This window comes from Chrysemys picta, chromosome 2 (genome assembly GCF_011386835.1).
Source record: "Chrysemys picta bellii isolate R12L10 chromosome 2, ASM1138683v2, whole genome shotgun sequence".
NCBI lineage: Eukaryota > Metazoa > Chordata > Testudines > Emydidae > Chrysemys > Chrysemys picta.
In genome coordinates this window covers 41,172,306-41,191,824 of record NC_088792.1, presented here as the reverse complement: position 1 = coordinate 41,191,824, position 19,519 = coordinate 41,172,306, and the positions used below count along the sequence as shown (strand labels likewise).

Genomic DNA, 19,519 nt, shown 5'->3' with positions numbered 1-19,519 from the left:
ATGTCATATGCTGAGGAGCAATTAGAAGAAGAAGACGACGAAAGACCCGTCAAAGACCTCTGCATCCAATCTGAAGGCCTGTGTAAACAAGCAATGTGAATACAGGTCATGAGACTATATGTGTCTGTCAAAGATCCTACTTGATCAAGTTACATCACTTATTGCAAGCATCATTCAAGGCAGGTTGCACATTAGTTTTGATTTTGTAGTTCTGCTTGATGAAATATTGGGGTATAGTTCTGAAAGTCCAACTCAGATCTTTTTATAAGATGGAGGACAAAATGGACTTTTTCTTCATAAATTATATGTTCTTTTAAAGGATGCCTCCGCAGTAGTAAACACAGCTTACAGATATATTTGTCTGAGAGGTGCATTGAAGCAAACCACTTCAATTTGCTGCTTACTAAGAAAATGTCCTCTTCTGTAAAACACCTACAATCCCATGACACAGCCAAAGCTAACTATCAGTCAGCGAAAGTATAGTACTACATTTTATCTCTTTCTGCATTGCCCAAGTTACATTTTGGCTTAATCCTTCTCTAAAGATTAGAAATCTTTTTTTAATCTATGATACAATTGATAAGAGACAAAGTGGGTGAGGTAATATCTTGTATTGGACCAACATATGTTGGTGAGAGAGACAAGCTTTCAAGTTTACACAGAGCTCTTCAGCTAAATACAAGGTAGAACAGATTGTTTAGCATGAGTATTGAACACATATTTCAAGGAACCATTCAAGGTGAAATGGCCAGTTAACACCCCTTCAGTCACAGAGGAGAAAGGAAGGTGGAGGGGCGGGGGAAGGCTGCTGGGTGGGTGGGTTAAGTGTGTTATAGATTGTTGTAATCATAAATCCAGTGTCTCTATTCAATCTATTATTTTTAGTGGCTAGCACAGTTATGAATTTAAGCTCCAAGGCTTGTCTTTTGAAAGTGTGCATATTTCTCTTACGACTGAGTGATCATTTTGTTAAGTTTTCATCCACAGGTTATGTGGTCATTTTGTCTTCTATCATTTTCCTATGTGAGTTTATTCGAGAGCTTAGTGATTGTCTAGTTTCACCCACATAGATGATGTTGGGGCATTTAATGCACTGGATGAGGTACACCACATGTTGAGATAAGCATATGTAGGACCCATTGATCTTGAAATGTGTGTCTTGGATGTGTTGGTCATCGTAGCAATGGGGATATATCTACAGATTTTGCATCTGTTCTGGCAGTGCTTCTTTGAGTTAGTGTGTGGGGTGATTTATTTTTCTTCTGATGAGCTTTGATAGGCTGAGGATTGTTTGAAGGCCAGAAGAGGGGGTTCAGGAAAGATTTCTTTCAGGATGTTGTCCCCACTGAGTATGGGTTATAATTGTTAATGATACCCTGTATGGGTTCCAGTGTGTATTAGAGTGAATCATTTTAAAAACATCTAAGTGTGCAGGATACCATCCAGGTAAGCACAGTCTGTACATACAGAATTTTCCCTATCCTGTTTGGGCTAGAGTTCTAGAGAAGTTCAACATCATGATGAACATAAACTAAAAACTGCTCAAAACTCCTCTTGTGTCCTGGACAGTACAGCTCAACTTTTCTGGCTACCACGTACAGAGGACACATGGTTCTTTTGAGCTGCCTTAACAGCAACAAGGCTCATATTGGCGTCCTGGAAGGATACAACCTAAATAAATAAATTAAATTTAAAAATTAGCCTAGCAACAGCCTGTGGACATTTACGTGCTGGAATTAACCAAATGTGAAAGGCCTGTATTTGCACAGGTCAAGAAATGAATATGCTTGAAGCTACACGCATGATTAAATGCGTTGTGGAATCAAGGCCTAGATATATATGTTGAGTAAATATTAATGTGAAGTTATTTGGCAAATCCTATCAGATCTATATCTTCTACTCCATTACTGAATGTATCTATTGCATCTCCTTCGTGCATTTTCTAGATGTCAGTTAGCTGGTCTTAACTGAATCTTGCATAGTTGTGTCCTTGTTTTGGTTCTGAAATTCTTTCACCATCTCAGCTTGGTTGTGTGTTCCATTTCAGCAGTTTCTTTTTTACTTTAGATTTTGTTTCCTTCATTCCAGGATTTCACAGTGAACTCAAGAGAAATATTTCTATATCCTGTGACACTGTAATGTTATAATATGTTCTTAATTTTGTACTTAATAAGCATTCTATGTTCTCTATGCTTAATTACTGAAAATGTGTAATGCCACTGTATTTAAATAAGGCTCCATCAGCTTGCATAGTAACATATTTAATTAAGAATAATTTGAAATAATATACATCAATTCTTATGGCTTTATTATTTGTATAGACAGGCAATAAAATACTACACTTCTCACATTAGTTTTCAGGACTAATGCTTTACATAGTTATTCAGAAACTTTTAATAATTTTGGTTCCATATCCCATATGGGTAGTAGTGATCAGATATATGCAAAGTGTTAGCAACTTAATAATATTTTTGACATACTGTGCCTTCCTGTGAATCCCCAAAATCTCTAGCTAACTTGTCCATTTGGAAGTGATTTGAGACATCCTGCTATATATTCATATAGCTATTAAAACAGGGATTGCTGAAAAATTTGCCTCTCTTTTTAAAAGAAACTACAATCTGGGTTACCCATATTGCACTGTTTATCTTTAAATGGACTGTTCCTAATGCCGTGGTATTGTGAGGTGAAGCATAAATGGTTTTCAAATGGTACTGGCCTGCTTGCTGAGTGAGAAGGCAGAGGTCTTCCTGTATAATCCGATTTCAATCAACTCACACTAATCAGTACTGATAGTTGCAAAATTTAGCCTGAATCTGCCTTGGTAATCTAGATTGACAGGAGGTAAAAGTAAAGGGACAGAAGGGCAGATAAACAAAGAGAAATAAGCGGGGACACTGATTTTCAGCTCTTGCTTTCCCTTCTGGGGATTCTCTCTCATCTTCTAAACAAATGTTATTCGTTGTTAGGCTACCAGGCTTTCAGTGTGGAGTCACATCAACAACAGGTGCACTAAGAGTCTCTGAAGCAGCAGCAGCAGCAGCAGCAGCAGACGCTATGTAGTGAGAATGCGCAGAAGGTAGCAATAGGTATACTGTACCTGCTGGCATACATTATTTATTGAAACTGAGATCTAATTCTTATTATCCTTCCGAAGAGTCCTGGAGTCCTGGAAATATTCAAGCACAGTAGCTCTTAAATGATGCCACCAGCAACCAACCATCTCTTCAAGGTCCTCTAAATACTAGTTGCTTCCAGTATTTGTCTTAATTCTCTTGTAAGCTCTAGCTTCAAAGCTTTTATTAAAGCTTGGTGAGTAATCGGGCACTGTATTTTCACAGCAGAAGGAGGACTGCATTTGTGATATTAGATATTTGTGAATTTGCGTTTTTAGCTTTCTAACAGAAGAGTCAACTTTTGGACTTGATGGATGTACAAAAGTACACACATCTCTGCAGCTGAATATATATATTTGTATATCTCTATATATTACAGAGATATTTGTCTCTGTCTGACTGGATAATACCTTAAGAAGAAAAATGGCTTTTTTGATTGTTACTTTGCCTGATGCTCAGTGTGCTTGTATCATCCAGGCTAAGGGACTTTATACATTTGGGTAACAAAGATATTTGGAATATCCCTTCATCTGACTTTCCATGCTGGTGGGGCTGTTGTTGGTCATCTCAGCACTGCATGTTGCCATGCTAAAAACACCTAAGGGAAAAAATGTGTCCTGGGTAAGTACAAAAGATTTATCAAAACCTCTACAAATGTGCGTATATACATATATATGTGAAATGTAGACAAGGAACATTGAGAAATTGGATTGTTACAATAATTGTTCAATGGTTCTTTTAAGAAAGATACTAACACATTACATTAAAATGTTAAAAATACAGATATTTTTAAAGAAGTATGACCATGACCCAAATTCTAAATATTTTTACTGATTATTTTCTTCGTCTATGAGCTCTTCAGCAGAAAATACCTATCCATAGTACAGGGCTGGCGCTGCTTACATTGAAATCAATTGCAAAACTCCCATGGACTTCAGAGGGTAAAGGGACCAGGTCCTAAAAGTAAGAATTAAAAATAATCTTTGTAGAGTAACCATTTTAATTAATCATGTTTTCATTTCTATTTCTTACTTGGTGTATGGTTTGTAATTCTAGTTTTTTATTTGACATATATAAGCTCCGTATTTAAAATGCATTTTAAATAAATCATAGGAGTTTGTTCCAAACACATAAATAACTGATATGTTGTAGTGAAGACCTATATATGGAGATTGAGTTTGTTGGGTAAAAACTTTAGTGTTCAGGAACATCTTTCTGAAAAATTTTCCTTATTTAATTTTTATTAAAAAATAGAAACATTCTTTCCCTCACTCCTTGCAATTAATTTGTTTATCAAATACCAGGATTAGGCACTGAAAAATGTAACCTAAGAACAATATTTCTAGAGTAACAATGACCTTTTGTAAACCTAATCACATATGATTATATAATACTGTCAGTGCATAGCAAGCTGTACAGAATAAGCAGTACATAAAACTATTTGATTTCACACAAACCTTGCCAAGTCAACATCTATTCATTAGATGGTTTTAGGTTTTCTGCAGTTGGCTTGGTGAGGTTGATATCTAAAAAAAATCCCTAATCACTTGACTCATTTGTAAAGAGCATAGTCACTGAGAGGATACACCTCTGTATCTTTTATATAGCACCTACATGATGAAAATCAATGCTCCTTTAAGTTTCAGGTTATTTTGAAATGAACAAAATACATTTTAATGTACAAGATTATATTTAAACATGGTTGATATACTACTTTTGTTTGTGATCCATAGTATAGACATATGGTATAAGAACTGCTGAAATATATTTCTCTTTATTGAATAAATCAGTAAGTCTTATTGTCTAAGTTTTATAGGTATTTATAATACCTACTGCTGTTGATCAGGTTGAAGAGCTCCAAATTAGGCATCTGGGAGTGGGAGAAACTGTAGCAGATTATCTTCGTTTCTCAGAATATTTATCATACCAAAAGGAAAAATAGTGATTGGTGATTCTTTGCCTATTGGTTTTATTTCTAACCTATTTTCTTTGGATTTCTTGAAATAATACACAAAGTCACTGTAATTGTGAAGTTGTCTACAACTGGAAACTAAATGTTGTAAGCAATCACTTTAAGAGGACGAAAGCTTGAATACTCATTACAATTGTCCGATATGTAGGTGTTTTACCTTTTGAGGGGACTAGCCCTTTCAAACAAGTTTTATAGACCTTTATAACCTTTAATTGTTTTGGTTAAAATTCTTAGATTCATCTTATTATACAAATACCTAACCTGAAAATGGGAAAAATGGCATCATATGTGCTGCAAATAAGAGTAAAACAGATATGCAGTATCTAAGCTGCTTGGCTTCCATTCAGTATTATCTCTGGTTTCTGCATTCTTTTCACTCCTTCAAAAACATTCCCAAATTTTAGCTGGATTGATAAGTTAAGACAATACCTGCATAAACACCATTTAGAATAGAGCTTGTATGTGTGAAAGGGAAGAGAAAGAGATTCATAGGTCTGAAAAAGACTTAATCTGTGTATGTAACTCAACTGTATGTTCACCTCTTTTCCTTGTGGCATGCACATTCCCCTGCTCCTCATCACCTTCCTAATCAATGCTGAATAAACGAATTATACATTTATAGGTAAAGAGGCAGAGGTATATCTTGATGTCCTACTAAATATCAAATTATTTTAAAATCAATATTTTATGAGGATAAATATGCAATTACTAACACACTATTGCCAATACAGGCAAGTAATAACCTTTTAGCTCTGAAAATGTCTTGTCTTTTATGACACTCACACGTGTCTAAATCCTGCATTATTGTCAGTGGGAAATGAAGGCACCTAGCAAGATCAGACCCTCAGGCAAAGTTCTTATTAGGCTAAATCCTGACAGGTGCTGAGCACCTTCAGCTTGCAGTGAGTTTGGTATTTGTCCCAATAGACGTTTAGCCTACATTCAAGTCAATGTCAATTTTGGTGGCCCAAGGATTGAACCATGAGCAGAGTGTACAGAATTTAGGCCCTACTCCAGCAAAGCATGTTATCATATAGAACTTCATAGAAGATCAGGGTTGGAAGGGACCTCAGGAGGTCATCTAGTCCAACCCACTGCTCAAAGCAAGACCAATCTCCAGACAGATTTTTGTCCTAGATCCCTAAATAGCCTCCTCAACGATTGAACTCACAACTCTGGGTTTAGCAGGCCAATGCTCAAACCACTGAGCTATCCCTCCCCTGCTTAATTTTAAGCACATGGGACAATTCGTATGTTGAAATTTAAGCATATGTTTAAGCGCTTTGTTGAATCAAAATCTTAATGTGTTACTCCTTAAAATTTGCATTTGCCCTGTATTGTTTGATTTTTCCCAACGTCTCTAGACTACAAGTCCTGCAAAGCAGAGACCCTGTTATGCTTGTATATCTTCACGTTCATTCGAATGATTACTACTTCTACAATTAATATTTCCCCTTTTAAAGCTTGAAACTGTATGACTGGATGTCTGCTTCAATGGCAAATCTTCACTTACTACAGTGTTTTAGGGATCAAAAGTTACACAAGTCCTGATCTTGGAACCAATGTCAAACACTGCAGCACTGTTGGTCTGAGGGAGCAGTGACTGTTTTAAGACCATTATCTCAAAAATCTCAAGAGCTAGAAGTGAATTCTTTGCACCTTTCCTTGGAAAGTTGGGAATTTGTCAGCTTCCTAATAGTTTGAACAGCATTTTTGTCAAGCTTGGCAACCCTTGAGATACCATAAAACTGCTTTGTTCTGATACCATCTTTCCTTTTTCACTCCTCTGAAGTCCAAACTTGTTTTAGTGGTCTTGAGGATAGCTAGAGCTAGAGCTGTGAACCATCTGAAACTTGAAACCCCAGTTTTAACCTGTATAAGAATGTATTCATCTCTAACTCCTAGAGTTTATGAGAATGTTGCAGCAGAAATCTTGCTAGCACTGCAGTGTGAGTTTTGCGGAGCTTGTTGGGGAGGGGGGAAATCAAGGCTGATCATGGTGAAGTGAATGTAAAAGCATGGTTGTCATCTAATTTATTAATGATTCCATAAAGATGCTCTGTCAGTGATCTGCAGAATGTTTGCTTTTAATTAGCCCTGAAGAGTCATTCCCTTGAATTGAGTCCAGTGGACTTCCAGTGCACATTTTGAGAAGTCTGTCTGACATCCTCATTATTACTGCTCATCATCTTCCATATGTGAGCATGAAGGAGCTTTGTCTTTTTTGTGAGAGGTTGGGTTGGAGGCAGTTCTGGGGTCAAAGTCTCCATTACAGAGAAATGGGTGTGATTCTGTCAGTTGAGTCGGGATGAGGTGCTGCAGCAAGAGAACCTTGAAAGTCTTCTAACGTTTTTGTATTTGCCTTTCTGTGTTGATTCTAAAGGGACTTAGATTACAATTATGGAACAAGATATAGCACATTTACTGCGTGTGGCTGAAGTTTCTTAAAAATAGTGTGTTACCTGAGGGGGTTGGGGGATGGAGTGTGTGTGTGTGTGTGTGTGTGTGTGTGAGAGAGAGAGACTTTTTATAAGTTTAAAGATGCTGTTGAGTTCTGAATACTAATGCTAAATCTTATTAGTTTACAATAGGTCACTTATCCAGTTACAGTGAACACAAAATATGTAGCCTTTTTATTGTTCCTTGATATTTTTTAAAAAATAAACACCTTATACTTTTCCACAAGAGAAATGCAACTTTTGGAAACTCACATAGTCTCTAGGTATAAGATGATTTTCCAGTGTTCCATATTTAAATTCTCCTCCATCTAAAACTTCTCTGGCCTTGTGAGCCACACAAGCCCTCAGAAGGCTACAGTTCTTGGCTCTGTGTCAGGCCAACCTATTCCACCGAAAAGTATGTCTGACACAAAAATCCAAAAATAAATTCTCAGCTCTCTAGCTGAAAGCTGCGGAGCCTACTTGATGTTCTACTGCTAGTACTTGCGGACAACAGTCTCCATGTGTAGTCATAAAAAAGAGAAAAGTCAGTCTTCCTCCAGCTGGAATAACTCTTCTTCCTCTGAGGATAGGCAAAGGGTGGATGCAAAACCTGAAGCACTATTATTTCCAGAAGTGAGATGTACCTTAACAGAGGCACTTGGAAGTGTCTAAACAGAATTTTTCAATTTTGTGTAACAGTTAAATTGAGTTTTCAGTAGTTGCCAGTTACAAAGACAAATCCTCTTGACTAACAAAGTACATGTTCCCTTTACCCCTTTTTATTATTACTCTTTGTCATATATCTAATATCGTACAAACTCAAAGTGTTTGTGTGTGTTTATAGATGTAGGAATATATAATACTGCACTGTTACGGGAAGCAAACTATACAGGGATGGGGTCTGTTACTTGCTTCCTGACATTCGTAACATCTAAATGCATATAAAGTTAAAAAAAGAATACAAGACACCGTATATGATGGAATACAGTAATTGCAGTCAAAATATTTCAATGAGAAGATGGCGGTTTAGAAGATTTTTGAAAGAGGCAAGGGAGACATTTTGGATACATTGATTGATTGGGAACCTGTTACTAATGTATGGAGCAGTTTGAAAGAAAAATCCTGAAGTTTAAATTGGTTGAAGAAACTGGGAGAAGATGATGGGAAAGTATTAGGAGAGAAGGGAAGGGTGTAAGAGGAGATGTTGAAGACGTGTATGGCAAAAACAGTTATGGAGAGCTTTAAAAATAAGGGTGTTTGAATTTGATATGGAAGAAAAAAATGAGCAAATATAGAGATACAAGGAAAAGCAAATGGGGAACATGGTTAGAACAGGAGGATAGGAAGGTTCAGAGGATTTGCAATAACTTGACACAGAAGGCACAAAGTTCATCTGCTTATGTTCTAATCTATATCTTCCAGTTTTTCTCTGTGAACCTTACAATAATTTTCCTTTGAATTATACCACTGTGACTCTCTTTGTTTTCAGTGGGAGCTGCATGCACAGATCTGAGGGACATTTGGTCTTCCTTGGTGGATAGAACTTTGTTAAATAGCATGGCCTAATACGGATCTGGGATGAAATCAGGACCCTATTGAAGTCAATAGGAGTCTTGCCAATGACTTCCACAGAACCAGAATTTCAACCAGCCAGGATCTGCGGATTTTTGGCAGTGGTACTGATCAGCAGCCCACTGACGTTTTGGATAAGCTAATCCTTAGTATGTTGAGCTATCAACACCTGTGTAAGACCCTGATCCTACATTAAGTGGGTTAGCAAATGGGCCTTTGCACAGATTTAGCAATTCAGGCTTGTGGATAAAATTGCAGGATTGAGGTTTAAGGTTGGATCTTTAAAAATATGTAATTAGATTTTTTTTAAACCTCTAATACAGGAACAACAACAAAATTTAACTCTTCATTGTAAAACATCTCAGTGTTTGTTGTAACTGCTTACTCTTTATGTTTTTGTTTAAGAGCTTGTCAAGGCTGAATCCCCAGTCTGGCACTTCGAGTGCAGAAGATGGGGGCCTGCAAGGATTTTAAAAATTAATACTTGCCACTCCAGGCATGTATTAAACTCCCAAGGTTACAGCTTTTCTCTGACCTTGGCTTGGTAAATGCTGCCACCACCCAAATGCAAAAAGATCCCTTGGACTCAGGAAGGAGCATTTGGGAATTCCTCCCTGTGGGGTACCCTCAAGCCATTTCACCCCGCCCCCCCGGGAAGAGATGAGATCGAAAACAAAGGAAATTAGCTGTTGCTACAAACTAATCAAACAACATGCACAAGCCTCTTAGGACATCAAAAATCCAATCCCATTCTTAAAAAAGGTAATTTTTATTAAAAACAAAAAGGAAGAAAATACATCTGGAACTTAGGCTTTGGCTAGATTTTAAAAGAGCAACTCCAAAAATTAAGCACCCAAAATAGCTTTCTTGGGGGTTTAGCTTAAAGGTTACAAGCAAACAAAAGCATCTGGGGTTAGCACAGGAGAGATCCACAAGCCAAAATGAAGAAATAAATCTGATCACGTCTATCTAAACATTCCTAATTTACTTACATATTTGGGGGGGTTTCAAATAAGTAATTCTAGGTGTGATCTGATTATTTCTCATACCTGGCTTAAAGTTTTACACAGCATTCCTGCTGCCCTCTGTTCCCCTCTTTCCCAGAGAGAGACAACAGACACAAAGGGAAAGCTTCTTTTCCAATTTTAAAACATTTTAGCCTTCCCATTGGCTCTTTTGGTCAGGTGCCCACTCCTTTTCTTTTACCTGTGGGCTTGTTAACCCTTTACAGGTAAATCAAGCAGAGAACAGACACCAAGAGGGATTTTACAGCTAACTGGCTGGCTGGGAGTCCATAAAAGGGAGCCCCCCACTTCATTTATCACAGAGCTAAAAATGCTAACATTTATGTTTAGCAATGCTATCATATTTGTCTGACCCAGCTTTAGACAGGCTGGAGAGTAAATGAGGCTGAAGGTAGGTGTTATCATATGAGCACTGATTTCTTGAGGTGATGAAAAGGATATAACTTCCCCAGTATATTTTTACTATATAATAATATATATGACAAATAGTGGGACAATTCAAGGAAGCCCCTGTATTACAGTAAGGAGCTGTTTGCAGCTCCTGGGTCATATGGCAGCTTGCCCCTTCGTGAAGAAGCTGAGAGTGGTTCATCCACACAATCCTATATACCATCAGTGTGCAGCACAGACTGACCTGACACTGCTTAACAGAATCTCTTATCAAGTGATCAAGAAGCACACGTACACCTGAAGTGGTGCACCCAGAGGGACAGACATCTCAAAGAACAACAGTTACTGCACAAGGTAAGTATCCTCTTCTTCCAGTCTTTAATAAAGCAGGTCAAGTGGGTCGCCAGAACAGCTCTGCAGGTGGGTCATGATGCAGCAAATTCTGCAGCATACAGCGTGGCCTTTGCTGTCACAATGCGGTTCTCATCCTGGTGACACTCTTCTGGCCTCTGTCCAAAGATGAAATAGACAGTCCAGGACTTACCTTTAAAGAGCCATTGCTCTTCTCAGAAAAGATGGACAAGATCCTGTGTAGTCTCAAAGACTCTAGAGAAATCCCTGGACATTTACACCCCAGCAGTAAAGCAGAAGGCCTTCCATCCTCCTCAGTCCCAGTATTTTCTGGAGGTTGCTCCTTGATCCCAAATCCTTCCAAAGAACAGAGGTTACGGTGACGCCCACCATCACCTTCTGCTATCACAGCTGCCGGTTCATCAAGGCAGGCGACATCTTCCAGGAGCTCATTTTAATGGCAGGTCAAGAGCAATCTACCAGTTCCAAGAGTGACATCTTTTTCTTTTCCAATTTTTGCAAACCACCTGACCCAATTCTGTCATGCTTTGGCCAATATCCCAGCAGATTGGAGGGTTCTAAGCACCGTGGTGGTGGGATATATACTCCATTTTATTTCTACCCACACCCTATCCTCCTTCCCTGTTTCTTTTCAGGGACCCCTCTTATGAGACAGTATTACTGCAAGAGATACAATCTCTTCTCCTTGTAGGAGCTATAAAGGAGGTCCCTCCTTTGTTCAAGGAAGAGAGGTTTTACTCCAGATACTTCCTGATCCTGAAAGCAAAAGGGGGTGTCAGGCCTATTTTTAAATCTAAGGCAATTAAGCAAATTCCTAAAAAAAAAATCGAAATTCTGGATGGTCAGTCTAGCTTCCATTATTCCTTCCCTGGAGCTCGGGGACTGGCATGTTGCTCTCAACTTAAAGAATGCCTACTTTCACATGGCAATACATCAGCACCACAGAAAATTTCTGAGATTCACCATCAGTGGCCATTATTATCAGTTCACAGTCCTCGCCTTTTGTCTCTTGTCTGCCCCACGTGTTTTTTACAAAACATTTGGTGATGGTTGTAGCATTCCTCCGGTGGTCCATGTTTTCTTTTACTTGGAAAATTGGCTGATACAAAGTTGATCCAGGTCACAGGTGGTGTCTGCCATAAACATAATTCGATCCACCTTCAATGCGCAAGTCCTGATCAACTCAGACTCAGTCACAATACAGAAAATTGAATTTATTGGAGCAGTCCTGGACTCAACAGTAGTCAGGACCTTATTACCATAAGTGAGGTTTCATACAATGCAAAGCCTCATTCTGGATTTAAAAGCTTATCCCCTCACCATGATGAAAAACTGCTGCGGCACATGGCAGTGTGCACTTATGTGGTCCAGTTCACCAGACTGCACCTCAAACTCCTTCAGGACTGGGCGGCAGAGGTGTATTCTCCTGGAAGGCACCATGTAGACATGTTAGTATGAGTACCAAGTCACATCTTACCCTCCCTAGATTGGTCAGGTCTATCCACCTATGTCTACAAGTAGTTCCTGTCCCCCCACCTCAACAATTCTTACTTTAGTCACAGATGCCTCAGACATGAGGTGTAGGGGCTTCCTGGGATCCCTACAGATGCAGGGTCTTTGGTCTTCCCAGGACCTCAGACTGCACATAAACAGGGTATTGCAGGCTCTCTGTTTAGCTTGCTTGGAAATCCTTCCTCACATCAAGGGGAGAGGTGTTTTGGTGCTGATTGACACCAATCACGGAGGAGCCCATTCCTCACTACTCTGTCAGGAAGCAATCCTGCTCTGGGACTTCTGCATCAGCAAATATATACTTCTGAAAGTTGTCCACTTCCTGGAGGTGCAGAATATGTTGGCAGATTGCCTGAACAGGTTGTTTGTCCCTTTGCCCAGAGATAGCAAGGTGCATTTCCAGCACCTAGGGAACTCCACAAGTGTATCTGTTTGTAACAAAATACAACACAGAATATCACCAGTTCTGCTCCAGAGCAAGACACAGTCCCGGTTCATTGATGGATGCTTTTCTGTTGCTGTGATCAGAAGGTCTATTGTAAGCTTTCCCCCCAATCCCTCTTCTGCCTAGAGTTCTGTGCAAGGTCAAGCAGGACAAGGACCATCTTATACTGATTGTTCTGCTGTGATCCCATTAACACTGGTTTTCACAGCCGTTGGACCTCTCAATCAGTCCCCCACTATTACTCCTGCTTCACAAAGACCTAGTTTCACAGAATTGCAGCTGCCTCCTCCATCGCAACCTTCAGGCCCTTAATCAGGTCGCTGGAGAATTCATTGGCAGAGGAGTCCTGCTCCAGAGAGGTGCAGGCGTTAATGCTGAATAGTAGAAAACCATTAATGAGGTCAACTTACCTTGTTAAGTGGAAGAGGTTTTTCCATCTGGTTGAGGCTGAACAGAGTCTCCCCTACTCTAGCACATGCTGAGTAGAAGCAAGAATATTTTTTGTATCTGAAACATCAAGGATTGGAGATTTAGGGTACACTCAGCAGCTATATTGGCATTTCACCCTCCTATGGATAACTGCTCCCTTTTTTCCAACGTGATGGCCAAAATATTTTTAAAGGGTTTGGAGAGACTGTTTCCACATGTACAGAGCGCTATTCCACCATGGAGCCTGAACCTAATCTTAACAAAACTGATTGATCCCCCCTTCAAGCCTCTAGCAATGTGCTCTCTGTTGCATCTTTCAGTGAAGACCGCCTTTTCAGTATCCATTACATTTGCCAGGAAAGTAGGGTAGTTAAGGGCATTAGTATCAGATCCTTCATATGTTTTTGTATGCAGATAAAGTCTACCTTTGTCCCCATTCAAGTTGCTTATGAGAGTGTTCTCTGCTTTTCGTATCAACCAAGCAATTTTCTTAACAATCTTCTTCCCAAAGTCTCTCACTGCACACTATAGACATTATAGCAGAGTGTTAGCATTTTATCTGGAATGGACTAAATCTTTCAGGTCTTCATCTCAATTGTCTATTGAGTAAGTGGACAGAATGAAGGGCAGCCCAGTTTTCATGCAAAGATTTAGTCACGGATGTCTGTTTTTGTGTTTGTTCATGTCACCTGTTGATTGACATGAAGCCACGAGATAGAGCAATGTTTTTCAGTGATGAGCCCCTGAGAGCTCCTTGACACAGTTTAGGAAGGCATGAGGCCGGCCCTTGGTCTCAAAAAGGTTGAGAAACACTGAGATAGAATACTGGGTGATTTGACTAGATCCCATGCAGCCTCTGCAGCATTTCTGGCTCATGTGTTCATATTAGACATTTGCAAAGTGGCAACTTGGTCATTATGTCACATATTTTCCCCCCACTATGCAATCTCTCAACAATTTAGAGATGATGCTAAATTTAGACAAGAGGACTACTTGTAAGTTACCTACAGTGGAGTGGATATGTGCAATCACTCGAAGAAAAATCAGTTACTAACATTTCCATAACTGTTGCTCTTTGAGATGTGTTGTGCATTCCATGACCTATCCTCCTTCCCCTCTCTATCAGTCATTCTGATAGGAAGCAACTGAAGGGAGTCAGGGACAGCTTGGCCCTGTATGCCTGCACAGTGTGTGCAAGAGAGCAGAGTGCACTTGACACCCTGAAGGATACTGATAAGGGTAGAAACTCTCCAACAGTTGTACACTGAAGGGCACAAAAACCTACGGAAAATGGACATGTGCAACACATCTCAAAGAACAACAATTACAGAAGGCTTGGTAACCATTTTTTTACAGTGAAACCTGTGCTAAGTACCACCTCCAGTAGTTGGTATTAGTTTTTCAAGCAATGAGTTGGAAGGCCAAAGTTTCCAGTGTGATTTCATTTCGTCTTTAATATTTTTTTAGAATTTCCTTAAGTATACAAACAGTAGCTTAATGTTATGTGATATACAATTTCATGTTCAGAAAAGTAAACCAACTAAACCATGGAATGATAATATTTGCTATAATAAAACAAGCCAGTTACATATACGTTCCCACATGATAATCAGAAATACCAGGAAACATTTTTTTCCACTGCCCTTTTAAAAGTTCATCACTCAAAAACGAATCCCACATTTTATGGTGGAATGAGAACATATATAATGTATGCATGTATTTATTAGGATATTGCACTAACACTTGGTTACAGTTGGTTCTTACTGAAGTCCTTAAGAAATAATCTTTTAACAATAAATTCAAATATAGTATTTCCATATCACCACATGTAAATCTGCATATGGAAAAAAATCTTATATGGAACAGCAAATCACTACCTAGCACTATGTATTAACCACGTGGTATACCTTAACAAGGCATATCTATGTCTTCTTTATGACATACAACTACTAACTGCCTTCTATGGGAAGCAATCTCACAAAAATAAAAATTAGAAAGCACTGTGGACAAGAAAATTGAAGTCTGAAAAAATATAGACTATGATGTTGTGATCAGGTGCCCAAGATGGACCACACTGAGAATGCCACACTCAGGGCAGATACTCCCCAAAACCTGATGGTTTCGTCTATAATTAGATTCACCAAACCAGTAGCAAAAGAGCTAAACCACACTGGTTAACAAGAAGCTAAACACAGTCCTGTTTTGGCATTCCAGCCCTTGGTTCCCATCCAGACAAACTGGTCTAATATAGTGAGAGGTTACTGAAAACCCAATTCAACATATATGAGGTTCTACTAATTCCAAAGGATCAGACACTAACTCCCAGGTCAATATTTATCTCCTGTTTTACCCAGATATCACGCTGTCGGCCAATCCTTAGTAAATTATCTAAGAATTTATTAAGAAAAGAATAGAGTTTTAAAAGGTTAAAAGATCATATACATACAAATGATTGCAAAGTCCTTAGATCAGGTTTGTAGCAGTGATGGTGTCAAGGCTGCTCCCCCACTTTGAACTTCACGGTACAAATGTGGGGGCCTGCATGAAAACTTCTAAGCTTAACTACCAGCTTAGATCTGGTCCGCTGCCACCACTCCCAAAATGCTAATTCCCTTCCCTGGGTAGCCTTGAGAGACTCTTCACCAATTCCCTGGTGAATACAGATCCAAACCCCTGGGATCTTAAAACAAGGAGAAATTAACCATCCCCCTCCTTTCTCCCACCAACTCCTGGTGGATCAAGATCCAACCCCCTTGGATCTAAAAACAAGGAAAAAATCAATCAGCTTCTTAAAAAGAAGGCTTTTAATTAAAGAAAAAGGTAAAAATCATCTCTGTAAAATCAGGAGGGAAAATAACTTTACAGGGTAATCAAACTTTAAGAGCCCAGAGGAATCCCCTCTAGCCTTAGGTTCAAAGTTACAGCAAACAGAGATAAACACTCTAGCAAAAAGGTACATTTACAAGTTGAGAAAACAAAGATAAAAACTAACACGCCTTGCCTGGCTGTTTACTTACAAGTTGGAAATATGAGAGACTTGTTCAGAAAGATTTGGAGAGCTTGGATTGATGTCTGGTCCCTCTCAGTCCTAAGAGCGAACAACCCCCAAAACAAAGAGCACAAACAAAAGCCTTCCCCCCACCAAGATTTGAAAGTATCTTGTCCCCTTATTGGTCCTTTGGGTCAGGTGTCAGCCAGGTTACCTGAGCTTCTTAACCATTTACAGGTAAAAGGATTTTGGAGTCTCTGACCAGGAGGGATTTTATAGTACTGTACACAGGAGGGCTGTTACCCTTCCCTTTACAGTTATGACAGATGGAATAGTCTGCTTGCTTTTAAAAAGTCTCTCTGGTAACTTCCAGAAGATTGGAGGGTCCTCAATCCATTGTTTAAAATGTTCTTTTTAGTTGTAGTTTAGTCTAGGGAACTGGAGCAGTAATGAGGCAAAATGGAGATGCCTCAGGTGTCTTTTACATGCTGTGCCAAGTTCATGGAAATTTACGGTTGCAGCCAAAGCCCACAACCCCTGTATATAGAAAGTTACTGACAAAGATGGAGTCTGAGGTCACATGTCCACGTGCCCTTATGTGTTTTGCTGAATTACAGGGGTTACCATTGGCTTCTTGCTGTCTGAGGTGTCTTCAGGAAGAGCTAACTGGAGAGTTGATTCTTCTTAATGGCCCATAAAGCTTGAATAGTCCATCAACACTGGGCTGGTGAGACTGGATGTAAACTACCTTGTGGGTGTCCCTCCAAGTACAAACACATTTGAGGTACAAATACAGGGCCATTATTCATAACTTCAGATATAGTGATGATACATGGATTTAACCAGGATAATCATAGTTGACAGATTTTAACTTTTCCATTGACACCTTACACGATACACTTTGTATCAAATTTAGTGCAGTTGTGCAACAGCGGTAACAACAATGAAATAGATGGTCATCTCCAATCATACAGCATCAGAGAGGTACATCAAATTTATCTATCAGAAGAATTTTTTCTAATTCTTCATGAGTGAAAACCAAAAAGGTTTAGGTGCTGTAAATAAGAACAGATTCAAAATAGTTATTCCTGAAAAAGATGGAGAATAGATGTATCCTTAAAAAAAAACTACACACACACACACCATCAAGTTTGAATAAGTCAGAAATGCAGAATTTGATTCAAATCATATCAATGTGGTCTACGTGTAGATTATTCAGGAGTCTCCACTATTGAGACTTTTTCCATTTTCTCTGCCTTATGAATTCTTGTACTTCCTCAGGGCTTCAGTAAGTAAAAATTTGGCAACTGTAACAAATCAATTTTGTTAGATACAGCATTGTGAATTTCACTTTCCTCTCCAGAAGCTGTTGTTTCACTTCAGCAAATCCTTGGCCACTCTTCAGGGTAAATCCCAATTTTAGAGTAAGTAAACATTAAAGTTTCTATCTATCTGCCAGATGGTAGACTGATACTTGAGAGCAATAGATTCACAGACTCCAATATAATTTTAAGGATACTGAGGTTGGTTGGTAGGTTTTTTTCTAAGTAATTTTTCTGGTAGATATTATTGTAATAGCTGCCCCCCCGCCTTAAACCATTGAGCAAGGAAAAGCTCCAGTTTTAGGGCATTTTAAGTTTTTTAAGGCAGTCTCACCATTCTTAAGTTTTAGTTCATTTTTTTTATTGTTGGGCTCTCTACTTCAGCATTTGAGCTTTATTGTGCTGGAAGATACACAGCTAATTTGAAATCTAATTGGTTGAAAAGAATGAATTGAAAACAGCTTCAGATACAACTTCCCTCAAGCTTCTCAACGAATTTCTGTGGTTTTACAATCATGTTTTCCTATTTTCCTCTCCTCTGTTGCTGAGACCCATATATACAACAGGGGGAAAATGACTGACTCCGCAGAGAAAACAGTGGAAATACACACATTGCTGTCTAATGCACAGAGTAATCAAGTTGAAAAAATGAGAAGATACTTTTTGTTTAAGTTCACAGTTTTAGTACTATTAAGTGTTATTTGTAACAATTGTAGGTAAAGGCTTCTCAGACAGAAGTATGATTTTTAAGTTATCAGTCTCTCTTAAAACAAGAAGTGAGGATTTCGTTACAACTAGTATATTGCAGCTAATTTGATCTGTGTTTTATAACCTCTAGGAAAAGAATTACACTTTGTTCCTTATTGCAGTAGTATGCAGGGAAATCCAATATTTTTCATAGATTAATTCACTGCATTTATCAGAGATGCTAATTCAGTTTCCCATCAGGATCTGTAATGAATGCCCCATCTTTACTAACTCTCCCTTAGGCTAAAGAAGGAGTCCTTAGTAGGGAAAGGATTCTGATTTTAGGATAGTAGTGATCTCTGAAGTTCAACTCCCGCCCCTAATGTACAGTTACCTCCAGGGCAAACAAGGAAAAAGCCTTAGAAATCCAAATCAAAAAGCTCCCAGGGAACTGGGAGATCTGAGCTGTGTTTATCTGAGCTTGTGCATAGCTACCCACCTGTCTGATCTTCAATTAAAGTCAATCAATGAGCCAGATTATCTGGTAAATTGTGGCCTCTTTGCACTGCACCACCATCATAATCTGGTCCTAAAGATGGTCCAATTCAGCAGGGAAAAGGGGGACACTGTCATGGTGATGCCCCTGCACAATGACAATATTGGCTTCTTTTTGGCCTCCTGTAGCTAGTCTAGCTTGCCAGAAGTTAAAGCAATGCTAAGGGTGATCTAACATGGTATGGGGGACCAGCCTACACAAAGCAGAATCAGTGGAGTGCAATATTGAGCTTTAATGAACCTTTCCAGACAGCACTTTGATTTACATTCTGTATAGTTCGGTCATATACAAGTATCTGGTTCTATCAAGTAGATGACCAGTCTTTGGTGATTTCTTGGCTGATCATTTAAAACGGATTACACTGGGTTCTCTATCTATTTTATCACAATTTCTATTCTAAGTGAACCCACATTCATTTGATGATCCATACCTGTTCATTGGGATATATCCGGTTTTCATGGTAATGTTTTGATTCATTAACAATTGATTGAGAATAACAGCTAATGATAGGGAACACAACTAAAGCATGACTTCCATTCCCTTTAAATATGATCTGTTTAAGAGCACATTGTTCTTATGTTGTGGGGAGGGAGAAAAAATAAACTTCATCTTTGTTTGGCAGACAGACAAATTTGGGATTCAGCAACTTTTGTAAAAGGTGATAAAATTTATCTGCCATGTAAAGCAAATA

General features: G+C 38.8%; 1 protein-coding gene across 7 annotated transcripts in view; it reads left to right on the top strand.

The window, feature by feature from the left end:
* The window catches only part of CACNB2 (calcium voltage-gated channel auxiliary subunit beta 2), a 382,138-nt gene that overhangs the window by 154,962 nt on the left and 207,657 nt on the right, over nucleotides 1–19,519 (top strand). Inside the window, exon 1 of one of the 7 annotated variants that reach the window (XM_005308119.5) lies at nucleotides 2,731–3,737. The exons of 5 other annotated variants lie outside the window; for them this stretch is intronic. In XM_005308119.5, the coding sequence (XP_005308176.3) occupies nucleotides 3,657–3,737 (81 nt within the window). In that variant the 5' untranslated portion in view covers nucleotides 2,731–3,656. Of the gene's footprint in view, nucleotides 1–2,730; nucleotides 3,738–19,519 lie in introns of those variants that run through there. One more of the 7 variants, XM_065583001.1, reaches the window with a different exon arrangement.